At 47.8% G+C, this 13,106-nt stretch overlaps 2 protein-coding genes across 4 annotated transcripts; both read right to left on the reverse strand.

Annotated features, from left to right (window-relative positions):
* Window positions 1-6: 6 nt before the first annotated feature.
* LOC122881415 (transmembrane immune signaling adaptor TYROBP) lies at window positions 7-1,191 on the reverse strand. Of its 2 annotated transcripts, none has more exons than XM_044207611.1 (5): window positions 1,003-1,191; window positions 879-899; window positions 634-777; window positions 472-539; window positions 7-357 (listed from the first exon to the last, which is right to left on the reverse strand). In XM_044207611.1, the coding sequence occupies exons 1-5, from the start codon at window positions 1,037-1,039 to the stop codon at window positions 301-303; spliced, it is 327 nt and encodes a 108-aa protein (XP_044063546.1). In that variant the 5' UTR covers window positions 1,040-1,191; the 3' UTR covers window positions 7-300. The 2 variants fall into 2 exon arrangements, with proteins under 2 accessions (XP_044063546.1, XP_044063545.1); XM_044207610.1 differs by having other exon boundaries at window positions 14-357; window positions 472-542; window positions 1,003-1,184.
* Window positions 1,192-1,761: 570 nt separating this feature from the next.
* Window positions 1,762-5,577, reverse strand: hcst (hematopoietic cell signal transducer). 2 transcript variants are annotated; one of them, XM_044207613.1, is made up of 6 exons: window positions 5,458-5,577; window positions 4,872-4,949; window positions 4,670-4,690; window positions 4,331-4,465; window positions 3,895-3,948; window positions 1,762-2,771 (listed from the first exon to the last, which is right to left on the reverse strand). In XM_044207613.1, the coding sequence occupies exons 2-5, from the start codon at window positions 4,915-4,917 to the stop codon at window positions 3,905-3,907; spliced, it is 246 nt and encodes an 81-aa protein (XP_044063548.1). In that variant the 5' UTR covers window positions 4,918-4,949; window positions 5,458-5,577; the 3' UTR covers window positions 1,762-2,771; window positions 3,895-3,904. The 2 variants fall into 2 exon arrangements, with proteins under 2 accessions (XP_044063548.1, XP_044063547.1); XM_044207612.1 differs by lacking the exon at window positions 1,762-2,771 and having other exon boundaries at window positions 2,901-3,948; window positions 5,458-5,571.
* Between the last annotated feature and the right edge of the window lie 7,529 nt (window positions 5,578-13,106).

Here is a 13,106-nt window from a genome sequence, read left to right on the forward strand (position 1 = left end):
TTTTAAATGTAGTTTAATTTATAATTAGTTAAATGCAAATACATATTTTAAGACATCTTAAGATTTACAAAAAACAAGAATGATACAACGAACATTCACATTCAGCACAACTTAGTGAATAAAACATAAATCAGTTACATGCAAAAGACACGTATTAACTCTTTGTTATTACCTATAATGCTACAGGAGTATAAGTGGCAAAGCAATATGTGTGTAGAAGAGTGTGGTGTACTATTCAGTTATAGCTTGAGAACAAAATTACAGGTAGGACATTATTGGAGTTTTTATAGTTCCTTTGTTTCATTTCCTAAAGTGCCGAAGCTCACTGTACACATCTGATTGGACTCCATGTAACTCCTACAAAAAGTCAAAGCAATTCATCATGGAAACACAAATGATATATAAATATAATAAAACAATTTTCATATTTGTTGTCTTTGAGGCTTAAATAATAACACAGTTCTGCTTTACCTGGTAGGGAGATTCTGTGACCTCTGTTGTCATTTTCTTTGATATTGATGATGGCAGATTTCTTTTACCTGCTAAAAAAATTGTCAAGTTACTGCCCACCTGCCATATTACCACCCAGCATACTCACAAATTAGCAGCAATGCACACAGAGTTAGTGCTCACCATCATGAGAATCCCATTCCCCCCTTCTCTTGTGGTGAGTGGCAAAGCAGAACACAGAAATGGTGATGAAGATGGTCAAGATAATATCAGAGGCAATAATGGCCATTACAGACCCCATATTTATTATGTAACAGGAACTACATTCTGTGAAAGACAGAAGACAGGGTTGTAAACTCAAAACCAAAACACACAACCATCATATTCCAGCATCTCACAGGAGCAAAAGGTTTAGGAAAGTTAGATACCTTGCTGTCCTTCTGCAGATCCTGAAAGACAAAGAGTTAATAAAACTTCAGATGATAACCACCGTTACTATTATATTAACACTACAATCATTAACTGTCAAAACACATATAGTACACCGCTCACCAAACAAGGAGCCCACAATACAAAGAGCGTCAGACATCTTCTGATGTTGGTTTCTGGTAAAGGAGGAAATGAGAAGGGCCACCGATCCTTCTGTTCTCTTTCGAATGGCCGTGTTGTTGCACCCATAAAGAAGATGTTGGAAGACAGAGGTGGGAGGGCCCACAGATAAAGAACTGTCTGCAGGCAAAACTGGCAGTGGTGTGACTGTGTTAGGAGGAGGAGGGTGTCCACTGAGAGAAGAGGAAGCTGGTGTTTCTGTTTCTTCTCTGTGATATCACATTCATGTGAGGGTCTCATATAAACAGACATCCTGTCACTCTGTCACATTTGATCATTAGGACTCAGGCCTTCTTTTTGACATTTTAACAGTATATTAATTCTTCAAATTAACTCGTCCACGTGTTGCCAAGATGGGGAGCGGTACTATATGAGGTCAGTTTCATTATACCTGCAGTTTCTGCTGAAATACATGTGATCATATCTCCAAGTAGAGCATTTCCTCATGACCTGTGGTTTAGTGCAGGCGGTTGGCCACAGGCACTGCTACCTAGTCTGTGAGCCATTGCTAAACCACAGGTTTATCTCTAATGGTGCCGTATTGTCAGCGAAGTAAAAGCAAGACGTTGTTATTGTCAAGGAGACCTTTATATTTCATAATGTTCAAGTACAAATGACAAAATATTTCAAATGATGAATATATAAAATACACCATACACATGTGTACAGTATGTGTACTGAGCACACACAGACAACTACAACAACAATGATAAAAATGTTTATTAATATATCAAAGTGCAGCATATCTAAGTATAAAACTAATTAAAAACATTTGGAAAATGGTTAATTCATAATTTACAAATACTTAATAGATCAGTTATAAACCATGAATAAGAACAACTTTTGGGTCGTTTGACTTCTGTCCTTCTGGAAAGAGCTGTAGAACAGCTGGACAAAAATCTACTTATTAACATTGATATAGTTAAAAACATGATGGGTTGTCGTAAAAACCTTTGTTAATGACTTAATTACTAGGTGAGAAACTCCAGACCTTTTATTAATGACACACCAGCCAGATTTTTCATAACCTGGCAACCCAAAAGTCATTCTTAATAATATCTATTATTGATCCACTGAATTAGAATTAAAAAGAATTAGCTGGACTTGAATCAGGGACCTTACAATTATACGGACAAAGTCTTAAACCCATAGGCCACCAGGATGCCCCCCAGGTGAGATTTGAAGAAAATTTGTTTGGTATCAGTTAGAAAACCAAACATGTGAGTTGCAATGGATGCTGGATGGAGTTGCTGGATTTCAGGGAGATAAACAGTAGGTGTCGGTGTCATCCACAAAACAGTCAAAGAAAAAGGGATAAAACAATGAAAGCCTGGAGATCTGGAGATCTCAGGATCCTCTTTTAAATCTCTTCTTAAAACTCACTTTCATCTTATGGATTTTTCTTAACTGATGGTATTTGTTGTAATTATTTAAATGATTTAATCTTGTTTTTTATACTTTTATTTGTCTTTACTATAAAGCACTTTGCAACTTTGTTTTGAAAGGTGCTATATAAATAAAATTATTATTATTATTATTACTGCAACAACTTCTCAAATTCTGTGACAGTTGAAAGAGACAGTTTAGCCATAAACCTTCCAATCCAACCCCATCGCTGACCTCTTGGAGAATCACTCAGGGTCATCTATTCAAGGGTGTTTCCACTGCATAGACAGACTACCCCCGGTTAGTGATGAAACAGCACAGTGTGCCTATGGAGGAGGTAGATCAGACAGATAAGATATTAAATTGTCTTGGTCAACATGTTCTGTGTGTTTGTCTGAAATGGCAGACAACAGTTTAACCACAGTATCACTTCAACACACAGCGAGACTTAGACATAAACTGCCCCGATTTTAATCAGGTCACACTGCTCAAATGTCACTTTACTACAGCATGATAAAAATAGATAAGAAGTATTTGTAAGAAAACAACTAACAACTTTTGAAGCTAACAAACGAATAGAAAACAAGCATGTTAACCAACCAACCACATACAAACGCACAAAAATAGTATTTATTGAACACTGAAACATTTCTACCTTTGTCAGTGAATGTTAAAATCTGTTCAACAGACATGGATGTGTTTTATACATGTTTTCCTTTAATGATTTATTTTATTAATATGTTAAAGCTGAACATTTTATTTTAGAAATATTTCTCTTTATACATTGTCCACTCAGTGGTTTGTCAGACATTGTAAAACATCTATGTAAAATCACTGGGACTGGGTCTTTTATTTTTTGAAACCACTCAGATCAACACAGCTTTTGATAATGGAAATATTTACATGAAATCTTCAGGGCCTGTCATAAAATAGAGAACGGAGACATTTTGCTACCAAAACTCAACTGCAGGGGGTGCTGTATGGTGCAGTTACAGTGTAACATTTCAAGAAACTGGATAGCGTTCAGAGATATTTTTTTCACAAGGCTGGTGAATTTGATTTACACACTTTGAGTTTCTTTTGAACAGTCTGACACACCTCTTATATATTAAGTTTTTCTAAACCAAGCAGATAGCTGAAGAGCACAAGCACACATTGTGACTAAATATAAAAGGCTCTTTATAAAGTGTTCTAAAGCTTTTACATAGGACTAAAACAGTTACAGATACAATGCATTGAATGTGAAACTAAAAGTCTAGTAGTTGAATGAGTTTGAGTTTTTTGTCACATAGTTTGTATGAATTAAGAGTTATGGCTGTGTTTATTGTATATGTAATGAACTAAGCAGGAATTGAACATGTGCAAGACACCCTTTTGTAACATTTGGTAATATATTTTTTGAAGAAGCAGGAACATGAATAATTAATATGATTTCACAATGTACCACACCATCTTTAGATTAGCTCTTGCAGTTGGCCCGGACATTCATATACACTTTGTCAGCTGTGAAGAGATGAGAAGAGAGTCACAAAGTTAAAAAATGTATCATCTGAAAATAGAAAGTTTCCAAAGAAAGAACATAATAAGGGAGTGAGATGAATATTGATATTACACATCACATACATCTTTGGCAGAGATACAGAAAATACAAAAAAGAAACGAGGCCAAAAAGTTTTACAAATGTAAATAAAAAATCTTGTCAACATAAGAGAAAAAAGCATCATAATAAAGCAAGAGCATGAAAAGGCATGAGCAGTTCTGAAAGGCCTCTGAAGAGCAAGTACTGATCCCTGATTAAAACAACTACATTGCTTTTACTGTAACGCACAACACTGCAGATATAAACACTACAAAAATATGACTCATTTTAGCCCCATTGCCTCACCATTTTCTATCTTCTGACGCCGAAAGCTGGCACATCGGTAGGTGACAATGACAATGATGAGAGTCAGCAACACATCTGCACAGATGATGCCTGCTATGGTCCCCGGCTCAATTCTGTAGCAAGACACAGTGCTGTCTGGCAAACACATGCAGGCAGTGAATGAAAAGACAGACCGAAAATAAGAGTGGGATGGAAGATGTGAACTAAGAACTGACTGGAAAAAATGATTCATCAGGTGTTGTTGTCTAGCTCTGCATTTGTGCTGCTTGTTTTTTCTAAATGATAACCTGCATAAAAAATGTAATTTCAGAGTTGTGTGTGTCCTCTTGTTGTACATACCTGTGAGCGCCGCAACCAGGTCTTAGAGAAAGAAAAGAAGCAAACATGAACACAGATTTTTTGCTGTTGATGCCATGCAGCAACACATTTTTCACAAGTTTCCACAGTGCAAAGATGTTTGTGGTTTCATTTTCCTGTGTAAGACCACCTTAAAGTATGTGTGAGTGCAAGAAAGAGTAGAAAGCAATGAAAACGTACTCACCACAAAGAAAAAGTAGGGTAACGATAAAGAATTTGTTGTATGCCATTGCCAAAGTTTGTCTACTCAGGTATGTGCTTTCTGAAAAACAAAAAGAGACCAAACTTTGTCTTGTGTTACATGCTTCAAAAAAGTGCATTCAATAAACACTCACACACACACACACTGTGTCATAATTTCATATCCTTCAAAAGTCATTGTAGTTCATTTAATTATCAAAGTTAAATCACCTAAACTGAGACAGTAGGTATGACCTTTTAAAAAAAAGTACTGAATAAACAACTCCTGTATCACAATTAGTCACAAGTTGCTGCGTAAGCATTTGACAAAAAGGGATGAGAAAAAGAAAATCATTAACAAATTCTTGGACAGATTTCTCTGAAATTATTCAAATAGATAAAGATTAATCCCTGTCAACTGCATTTTATGTGGCAAGTTCTGTATTCACAGCAAACAAACATTTCCCCAGATATCCTGGTTGTATATCTAAAACTACATACAAAACCATTTTGATGTGACTTGACAGACATTAAATGGTTAAAAGTTGGGATGAGGAAAAGAAAGTCAGTGTGAGTTAAGATCCTCATACCTGTTATGCCGTCCGGAATCCAAAAGATGATGTGACTCTAGTTTCCCTTTAGTTTTTGCTTTTGAGGGCTGACGTCAAATTTTCTTCCTTCCTCTGATGGGCGGAAACACTGCCTGCTTGTTTTTGTGTAAACTCAATGTGGGTTGGCAAATTCATAACAGCTGATTTTATCTGCCTAATTACTGGTGGTTTAACTGTGACAGACAACATTTAGCACTACATACATCCACACAGCACATGGCTATTATACAAACCCAAGGCCAGCTGCATCTTTTACCTCCCTAAGTTTTAAATATCAACAAATCTAAGCACCAAAAAAAGTTTGATGCTGTTCTCTACATCAAGTAACTTTACATCTTCTGCTGGAGTGTGTAAGTTGTTACTCATTGTGGAGAACATGAGCTGGATCATCTTCTGGGTCTGCTTGCTAAGACACTGCTCACAGATCATCTGGAGAGAGATCATCTCGATAGAGAGGTGCGAAAGTGTGTGGGTTATTTAAAAGCCGCCCTGTGTTCTAACGCTCCACTCTTCTGACTCTTTACTCAGTACACAGATACACTGACAATGACATTCAAGGATTCAGGCTTTGATTAAACACACACACACAACCATTTTGGCTCAATTCCTTCACCTAGCCAGTCAGCTTGTGATTTGAAAATTCTCAAGGGTGTTAATTCCCTTGAAACAGTACTTTATTGTGTGGTTAGTCAGCAGTTTCATTTTGGGTCAACAGTGCCTTCCTTGCCTTTGAATGAGATTGATTCTGATTCTGCAACAGCAGATGGAGCTGTGAGGCTTCTATTGACAGCGTGCATCACTACGGATTGATGCCTTTGAAATTGAAAAATTGAAAACATAAAGTTTCACATACTTTTTGTTCATCATTACACCCCTGTTTTTTCAGCCACCGCTTCTTTTTTTTGATAACTGTCTTCCAATGAACAAAAAAGGCATCAAGGTCCAGTCTCATCTAAAATAATGCAGACTAGATTGGGAAAAGAATTCCAGATGGGGATGTTATACAAACCATGTAATAGCTAAATAGCCTTTATAAATAGATTGTTTCCACAGTACATGCATTATCCATGACTTTAGAACAAAAACACATTTACAGTAACACATCCACAGAGAGACACAAACATTCATAGTAAATACTTGTTGTGTTCAAAGCCACAAGAGAGAGTAAAACTTAAAATTCTTTAAAAAGCAACCATCCGTGTAACGTCATCTATGTGGGCCTGGGAAAATAGAAACTGACATGTAACCTATAGTACAGTACATATACATAGCCTGATCACCATTCTGTGGCTGTGGCCATTTTTCTTAATAATTCCTTTTTTCTTTGATACTTCTTCCTTTCTTTCTTTTTTCTTTGTTACGTTTTGTTTTTCTTTCTGTATTTAAAAACATATATAAATTGCAAATAATCAGAAGACCAGAAGAAGAGGTAGGATTTTAACAGTTTGTTATTCATTTAGAAGTCATGAATCCATGAATATACAGTATTTCAGATAAGGTTTTAAGTTCTGTTTCCTTTAGATCCCTGTGGTCCTCTGGCCATTTGTCTGTACTTTGGGACAGGAAAGCAGCTTTAAGCTTTTCAGCTTTGAAACAAACTGAGTCAGAATCTAGATTCAAGAATTCAAGATTTTCATAAAAAAAAAAGAAATAAGTAATGACAAATCCACAATTTCTCCTTTCACATAGTACTTTCATCTAATTTCTTAATTAGATGAAATTTCTTATTTGGTTATCCACTTTTCTTCCATCTACCCTTTTAATACATTGGTCTGCCTTTTATTTAACATTTGGCTCACTTGTTATTTCACTTTGGTCCTTTAATGCTTGGATTTTCTCCACATTTTACATCTCTCTAGTCTAGTTTGGTGATTGTTTATGGATCTAATAGGCACTCAAAGTTTTAGTCATTTGGTAAAAAGAGATTCATCACTTTGTTCCAGTATGATGTCTTGATGTTGGTGTTTCCTTAGGTGACACAGAGGTTCCTGTAAGGTTGTGTCTAGATGGGGTACCTACAAGTGTTACGGACAGACAACCGGAGACAATGGTAAGGTGACTAAGAGAGTTTATTGCAACACAGTAGTATCTCGGAGATGAATAGATACAGTCCCTTTTCTTACGGAGGGTTGCGGTGTGTGGGCACTAGGGCGCCACACACCGAAGACGGGAACACACTGGAACTCCGGACACCGAAGACAGAAGGGAGTCAGGATTTGGAGACAGCACTCTTTAGATGCGTCGTGGACAACCGGAGCCGGGAGTAGGAGAAACACACACTGGAGAAGACAGGCACTGGGATACCAAGTCCAATAGGGAGAATGGTCGAATACAAGTGGTGGTGAGTCCGTGAAGTGTATACGGGAAGATAGCACTAATCTGTCCTTAATACTAACGAGACCGGACACTGACTGAAGTGAGGAGCTGGGTTTTATAGGAAGTATAGTGGCTGATGAAGTGCAGGTGTGTGAAGGGTGACAGGTGCTGGGAATTAACAATCAGGTGAGGGAGTGCAGAGTGACTGTGATGAGTATAGTGGCTGGTGAGACAAAGACAGGTTGTAACAGAACCCCCTCTCCACGGCCAGCTCCTGAGGGGCGAAAGACCCCCTTCCCCGACACGCGGCCTGTCCCTAAGGGCCAAGCCGATCCGGGAGCTTATCGGAATCCAAGTGCGTCGGGCGGTCGACCAGGAGCTTGGAGAAGGCGGGGCGCCGGATCAACCTCGGGCGGTCGACCAGGAGCTTGGAGAAGGCGGGGCGCCGGATCGACCTCGGGCGGTCGACCAGGAGCTTGGAGAAGGCGGGGACGCCGGAGCGGCCTCGGGCGTCGACCAGGATCTTGAGACGGCGGGCGCGCGAGCGACCTCGGGCGGTCGACCAGGAGCTTGGGCCGAGTTGGAGGCAGGCGCGGCTTCTGGCGGTGGACCAGGGGCTTGGAGACAGCGAGAGGCCGGAGCGGAGACTGGAGAGGCGACCACGGACGGTCGACCAGGGACTTGGGCCGGGCTGGAGATAGACGCGACCTCGGGCGGACGACCAGGAGCCTGGAGACGGCGAGAGGCCGTCGCGACCTCTGGCGGTCGACCAGGAGCTTGAGACGGCGAGAGGCCGGAGCTGGGACTTGAGGAGTCCTCCGGGCAGGAAACCGGAGCGGACTCTGGCCGGATGCTGACCTCCGGGCAGGAAACCGAATCCGAGACTGGAGAGGAGTCCTCCGGGCAGGAATCCGGAGCTGACTCTGGCCGGCTGCAGACCTCCGGGCTGGAATCCGAGCTGACTCTGGCCGGCTGCAGACCTCCGGGCTGGAATCCGGAGGCGGAGCCTGGGGACACTGGCGACTGGCGGACCTCCGGGCTGGAAACCGGAGCGGAGCCTGGGGACACTGGCGACTGGCGGACCTCCGGGCTGGAGACAGGCGGCGAAGGCTGGGACCCTCTGGAGACAGACGGCGAAGGCTGGGACCCTCTGGAGACAGGCGGCGAAGGCTGGGACCCTCTGGAGACAGGCGGCGGCGGCGGCTGCGCCTCAGGGCTGGGAGGCAGGCGGCGGCGGCTGCGCCTCAGGGCTGGAGGCAGGCGGCGGTGGCGGCGGCTGCGCCTCAGGGCTGGAGGCAGGCGGCGGTGGCGGCGGCTGCGCCTCAGGGCTGGAGGCAGGCGGCGGTGGCGGCTGCGCCTCAGGGCTGGAGGCAGGCGGCGGCTGCGCCTCAGGGCTGGAGGCAGGCGGCGGCTGCGCCTCAGGGCTGGAGGCAGGCGGCGGCTGCGCCTCAGGGCTGGAGGCAGGCGGCGGCTGGCAAGCAGGTTGGGGATTCGTGGATGACCATAGGTTCGGGTGGGCCAAACTCCTGGCAGAATCTCGCCAGGAAGAGGTCCAGGAATGGAGAACTGCCTCTTCCTGAACCGCCAGGATCCAGCCCAGTGCAGCGCCGGACCGGCTAGCCGAAGCACCACGAAGGCTACCTGTGTCCGCTCAGAAGGGAATTCACCTGGGTGCAACAGGAACGCGAAGAAGCATTTCGCGAGGAACTCCTCGCAATCCTCCACCCCACCGGAGAAAATCCCGACTGTAGAAACTCGTCTACCGCAATAAAGGGACTAGGGAGGCTGAGGATATATTTTTAGCCACCTCACCCAGGTGTAGGAGGGCAGATTTGGCCGTCATCCTTGTTTCTTTTATTGGTCCGGTCTTCTGTTACGGACAGACAACCGGAGACAATGGTAAGGTGACTAAGAGAGTTTATTGCAACACAGTAGTATCTCGGAGATGAATAGATACAGTCCCTTTTCTTACGGAGGGTTGCGTGTGTGTGGGCACTAGGCGCCACACACACCGAAGACGGGAACACACTGGAACTCCGGACACCGAAGACAGAAGGGAGTCAGGATTTGGAGACAGCACTCTTTAGATGCGTCGTGGACAACCGGGCCGGGAGTAGGAGAAACACACACTGGAGAAGACAGGCGCTGGGATACCAAGTCCAATAGGGAGAATGGTCGAATACAAGTGGTGGTGAGTCCGTGAAGTGTATACGGGAAGATAGCACTAATCTGTCCTTAATACTAACGAGACCGGACACTGACTGAAGTGAGGAGCTGGGTTTTATAGGAAGTATAGTGGCTGATGAAGTGCAGGTGTGTGAAGGGTGACAGGTGCTGGGAATTAACAATCAGGTGAGGGAGTGCAGAGTGACTGTGATGAGTATAGTGGCTGGTGAGACAAAGACAGGTTGTAACAGAACCCCCCTCTCCACGGCCAGCTCCTGAGGGCCGAAAGACCCCCTTCCCCGACACGCGGCCTGTCCCTAAGGGCCAAGCCGATCCGGGAGCTTATCGGAATCCGGTGCGTCGGGCGGTCGACCAGGAGCTTGGAGAAGGCGGGGCGCCGGATCGACCTCGGGCGGTCGACCAGGAGCTTGGAGAAGGCGGGGCGCCGGATCGACCTCGGCGGTCGACCAGGAGCTTGAGAAGGCGGGCGCCGGAGCGGCCTCGGGCGGTCGACCAGGAGCTTGAGGCGGCGGGGCGCGGAGCGACCTCGGGCGGTCGACCAGGAGCTTGGGCCGAGTTGGAGGCAGGCGCGGCTTCTGGCGGTGGACCAGGGGCTTGGAGACAGCGAGAGGCCGGAGCGGAGACTGGAGAGGCGACCACGGACGGTCGACCAGGGACTTGGGCCGGGCTGGAGATAGACGCGACCTTGGGCGGACGACCAGGAGCCTGGAGACGGCGAGAGGCCGTCGCGACCTCTGGCGGTCGACCAGGAGCTTGGAGACGGCGAGAGGCCGGAGCTGGGACTTGAGAGGAGTCCTCCGGGCAGGAAACCGGAGCGGACTCTGGCCGGATGCTGACCTCCGGGCAGGAAACCGAATCCGAGACTGGAGAGGAGTCCTCCGGGCAGGAATCCGGAGCGGACTCTGGCCGGATGCTGACCTCCGGGCAGGAAACCGAATCCGAGACTGGAGAGGAGTCCTCCGGGCAGGAATCCGGAGCGGACTCTGGCCGGCTGCAGACCTCCGGGCTGGAATCCGGAGCTGACTCTGGCCGGCTGCAGACCTCCGGGCTGGAATCCGGAGCTGACTCTGGCCGGCTGCAGACCTCCGGGCTGGAATCCGGAGCGGAGCCTGGGGACACTGGCGACTGGCGGACCTCCGGGCTGGAAACCGGAGCGGAGCCTGGGGACACTGGCGACTGGCGGACCTCCGGGCTGGAAACCGGAGCGGAGCCTGGGGACACTGGCGACTGGCGGACCTCCGGGCTGGAAACCGGAGCGGAGCCTGGGGACACTGGCGACTGGCGGACCTCCGGGCTGGAAACCGGAGCGGAGCCTGGGGACACTGGCGACTGGCGGACCTCCGGGCTGGAGACAGACGGCGAAGGCTGGGACCCTCTGGAGACAGACGGCGAAGGCTGGGACCCTCTGGAGACAGGCGGCGGCGGCGGCTGCGCCTCAGGGCTGGAGGCAGCGGCGGCGGCTGCGCCTCAGGGCTGGAGGCAGGCGGCGGCGGCTGCGCCTCAGGGCTGGAGGCAGGCGGCGGCGGCTGCGCCTCAGGGCTGGAGGCAGGCGGCGGTGGCGGCTGCGCCTCAGGGCTGGAGGCAGGCGGCGGTGGTGGCGGCTGCGCCTCAGGGCTGGAGGCAGGCGGCGGTGGCGGCTGCGCCTCAGGGCTGGAGGCAGGCGGCGGCTGCGCCTCAGGGCTGGAGGCAGGCGGCGGCTGCGCCTCAGGGCTGGAGGCAGGCGGCGGCTGCGCCTCAGGGCTGGAGGCAGGCGGCGGCGCGCCTCAGGGCTGGAGGCAGGCGGCGGCTGGCAAGCAGGTTGGGGATTCGTGGATGACCATAGGTTCGGCGGGCCAAACTCCTGGCAGAATCTCGCCAGGAAGAGGTCAGGAATGGAGAACTGCCTCTTCCTGAACCGCCAGGGATCCAGCCCAGTGCAGCGCCGGACCGGCTAGCCAAGAAGCACCACGAAGGCTACCTGTGTCCGCTCAGAAGGGAATTCACCTGGGTGCAACAGGAACGCGAAGAAGCATTTCGCGAGGAACTCCTCGCAATCCTCCACCCCACCGGAGAAAATCCCCGACTGTAGAAACTCGTCTACCGCAATAAAGGGACTAGGGAGGCTGAGGATATATTTTTTAGCCACCTCACCCAGGTGTAGGAGGGCAGATTTGGCCGTCATCCTTGTTTCTTTTATTGGTCCGGTCTTCTGTTACGGACAGACAACCGGAGACAATGGTAAGGTGACTAAGAGAGTTTATTGCAACACAGTAGTATCTCGAGAGATGAATAGATACAGTCCCTTTTCTTACGGAGGGTTGCGGTGTGTGGGCACTAGGGCGCCACACACCGAAGACGGGGAACACACTGGAACTCCGGACACCGAAGACAGAAGGGAGTCAGGATTTGGAGACAGCACTCTTTAGATGCGTCGTGGACAACCGGAGCCGGGAGTAGGAGAAACACACACTGGAGAAGACAGGCGCTGGGATACCAAGTCCAATAGGGAGAATGGTCGAATACAAGTGGTGGTGAGTCCGTGAAGTGTATACGGGAAGATAGCACTAATCTGTCCTTAATACTAACGAGACCGGACACTGACTGAAGTGAGGAGCTGGGTTTTATAGGAAGTATAGTGGCTGATGAAGTGCAGGTGTGTGAAGGGTGACAGGTGCTGGGAATTAACAATCAGGTGAGGGAGTGCAGAGTGACTGTGATGAGTATAGTGGCTGGTGAGACAAAGACAGGTTGTAACAGAACCCCCCTCTCCACGGCCAGCTCCTGAGGGCCGAAAGACCCCCCCCTTCCCCCGACACCGCGGCCTGTCCCTAAGGGCCAAGCCGATCCGGGGAGCTTATCGGAATCCGGTGCGTCGGGCGGTCGACCAGGAGCTTGGAGAAGGCGGGACGCCGGATCGACCTCGGGCGGTCGACCAGGAGCTTGGAGAAGGCGGGACGCCGGATCGACCTCGGGCGGTCGACCAGGAGCTTGGAGAAGGCGGGACGCCGGAGCGGCCTCGGGCGGTCGACCAGGAGCTTGGAGACGGCGGGACGCCGGAGCGACCTCGGGCGGTCGACCAGGAGCTTGGGCCGAGTTGGAGGCAGGCGCGGCTTCTGGCGGTGGACCAGGGGCTTGGAGACAGCGAG

Source organism: Siniperca chuatsi, linkage group LG9 (assembly GCF_020085105.1).
Source record: "Siniperca chuatsi isolate FFG_IHB_CAS linkage group LG9, ASM2008510v1, whole genome shotgun sequence".
Taxonomy (NCBI): Eukaryota; Metazoa; Chordata; class Actinopteri; order Centrarchiformes; family Sinipercidae; genus Siniperca; species Siniperca chuatsi.

Excerpts from the sequence above, each read along its gene's own strand:
- LOC122881415 (XM_044207610.1), bottom strand. The coding sequence starts at position 1,039 with ATGTCTGACGCTCTTTGTATTGTGGGCTCCTTGTTTG. Across the intron at positions 900-1,002 it reads TATTGTGGGCTCCTTGTTTG|GATCTGCAGAAGGACAGCAA; the intron begins GTGAGCGGTGTA and ends TTTGTCTTTCAG. Across the intron at positions 543-633 it reads GGAATGGGATTCTCATGATG|CAGGTAAAAGAAATCTGCCA; the intron begins GTGAGCACTAAC and ends CAATTTTTTTAG.
- hcst (XM_044207613.1), bottom strand. The coding sequence starts at position 4,917 with ATGGCATACAACAAATTCTTTATCGTTACCCTACTTTTTCTTTGTG. Across the intron at positions 4,466-4,669 it reads CCTGGTTGCGGCGCTCACAG|ACAGCACTGTGTCTTGCTAC; the intron begins GTATGTACAACA and ends TGTGTTTGCCAG. Across the intron at positions 3,949-4,330 it reads GCGTCAGAAGATAGAAAATG|CTGACAAAGTGTATATGAAT; the intron begins GTGAGGCAATGG and ends ATCTCTTCACAG.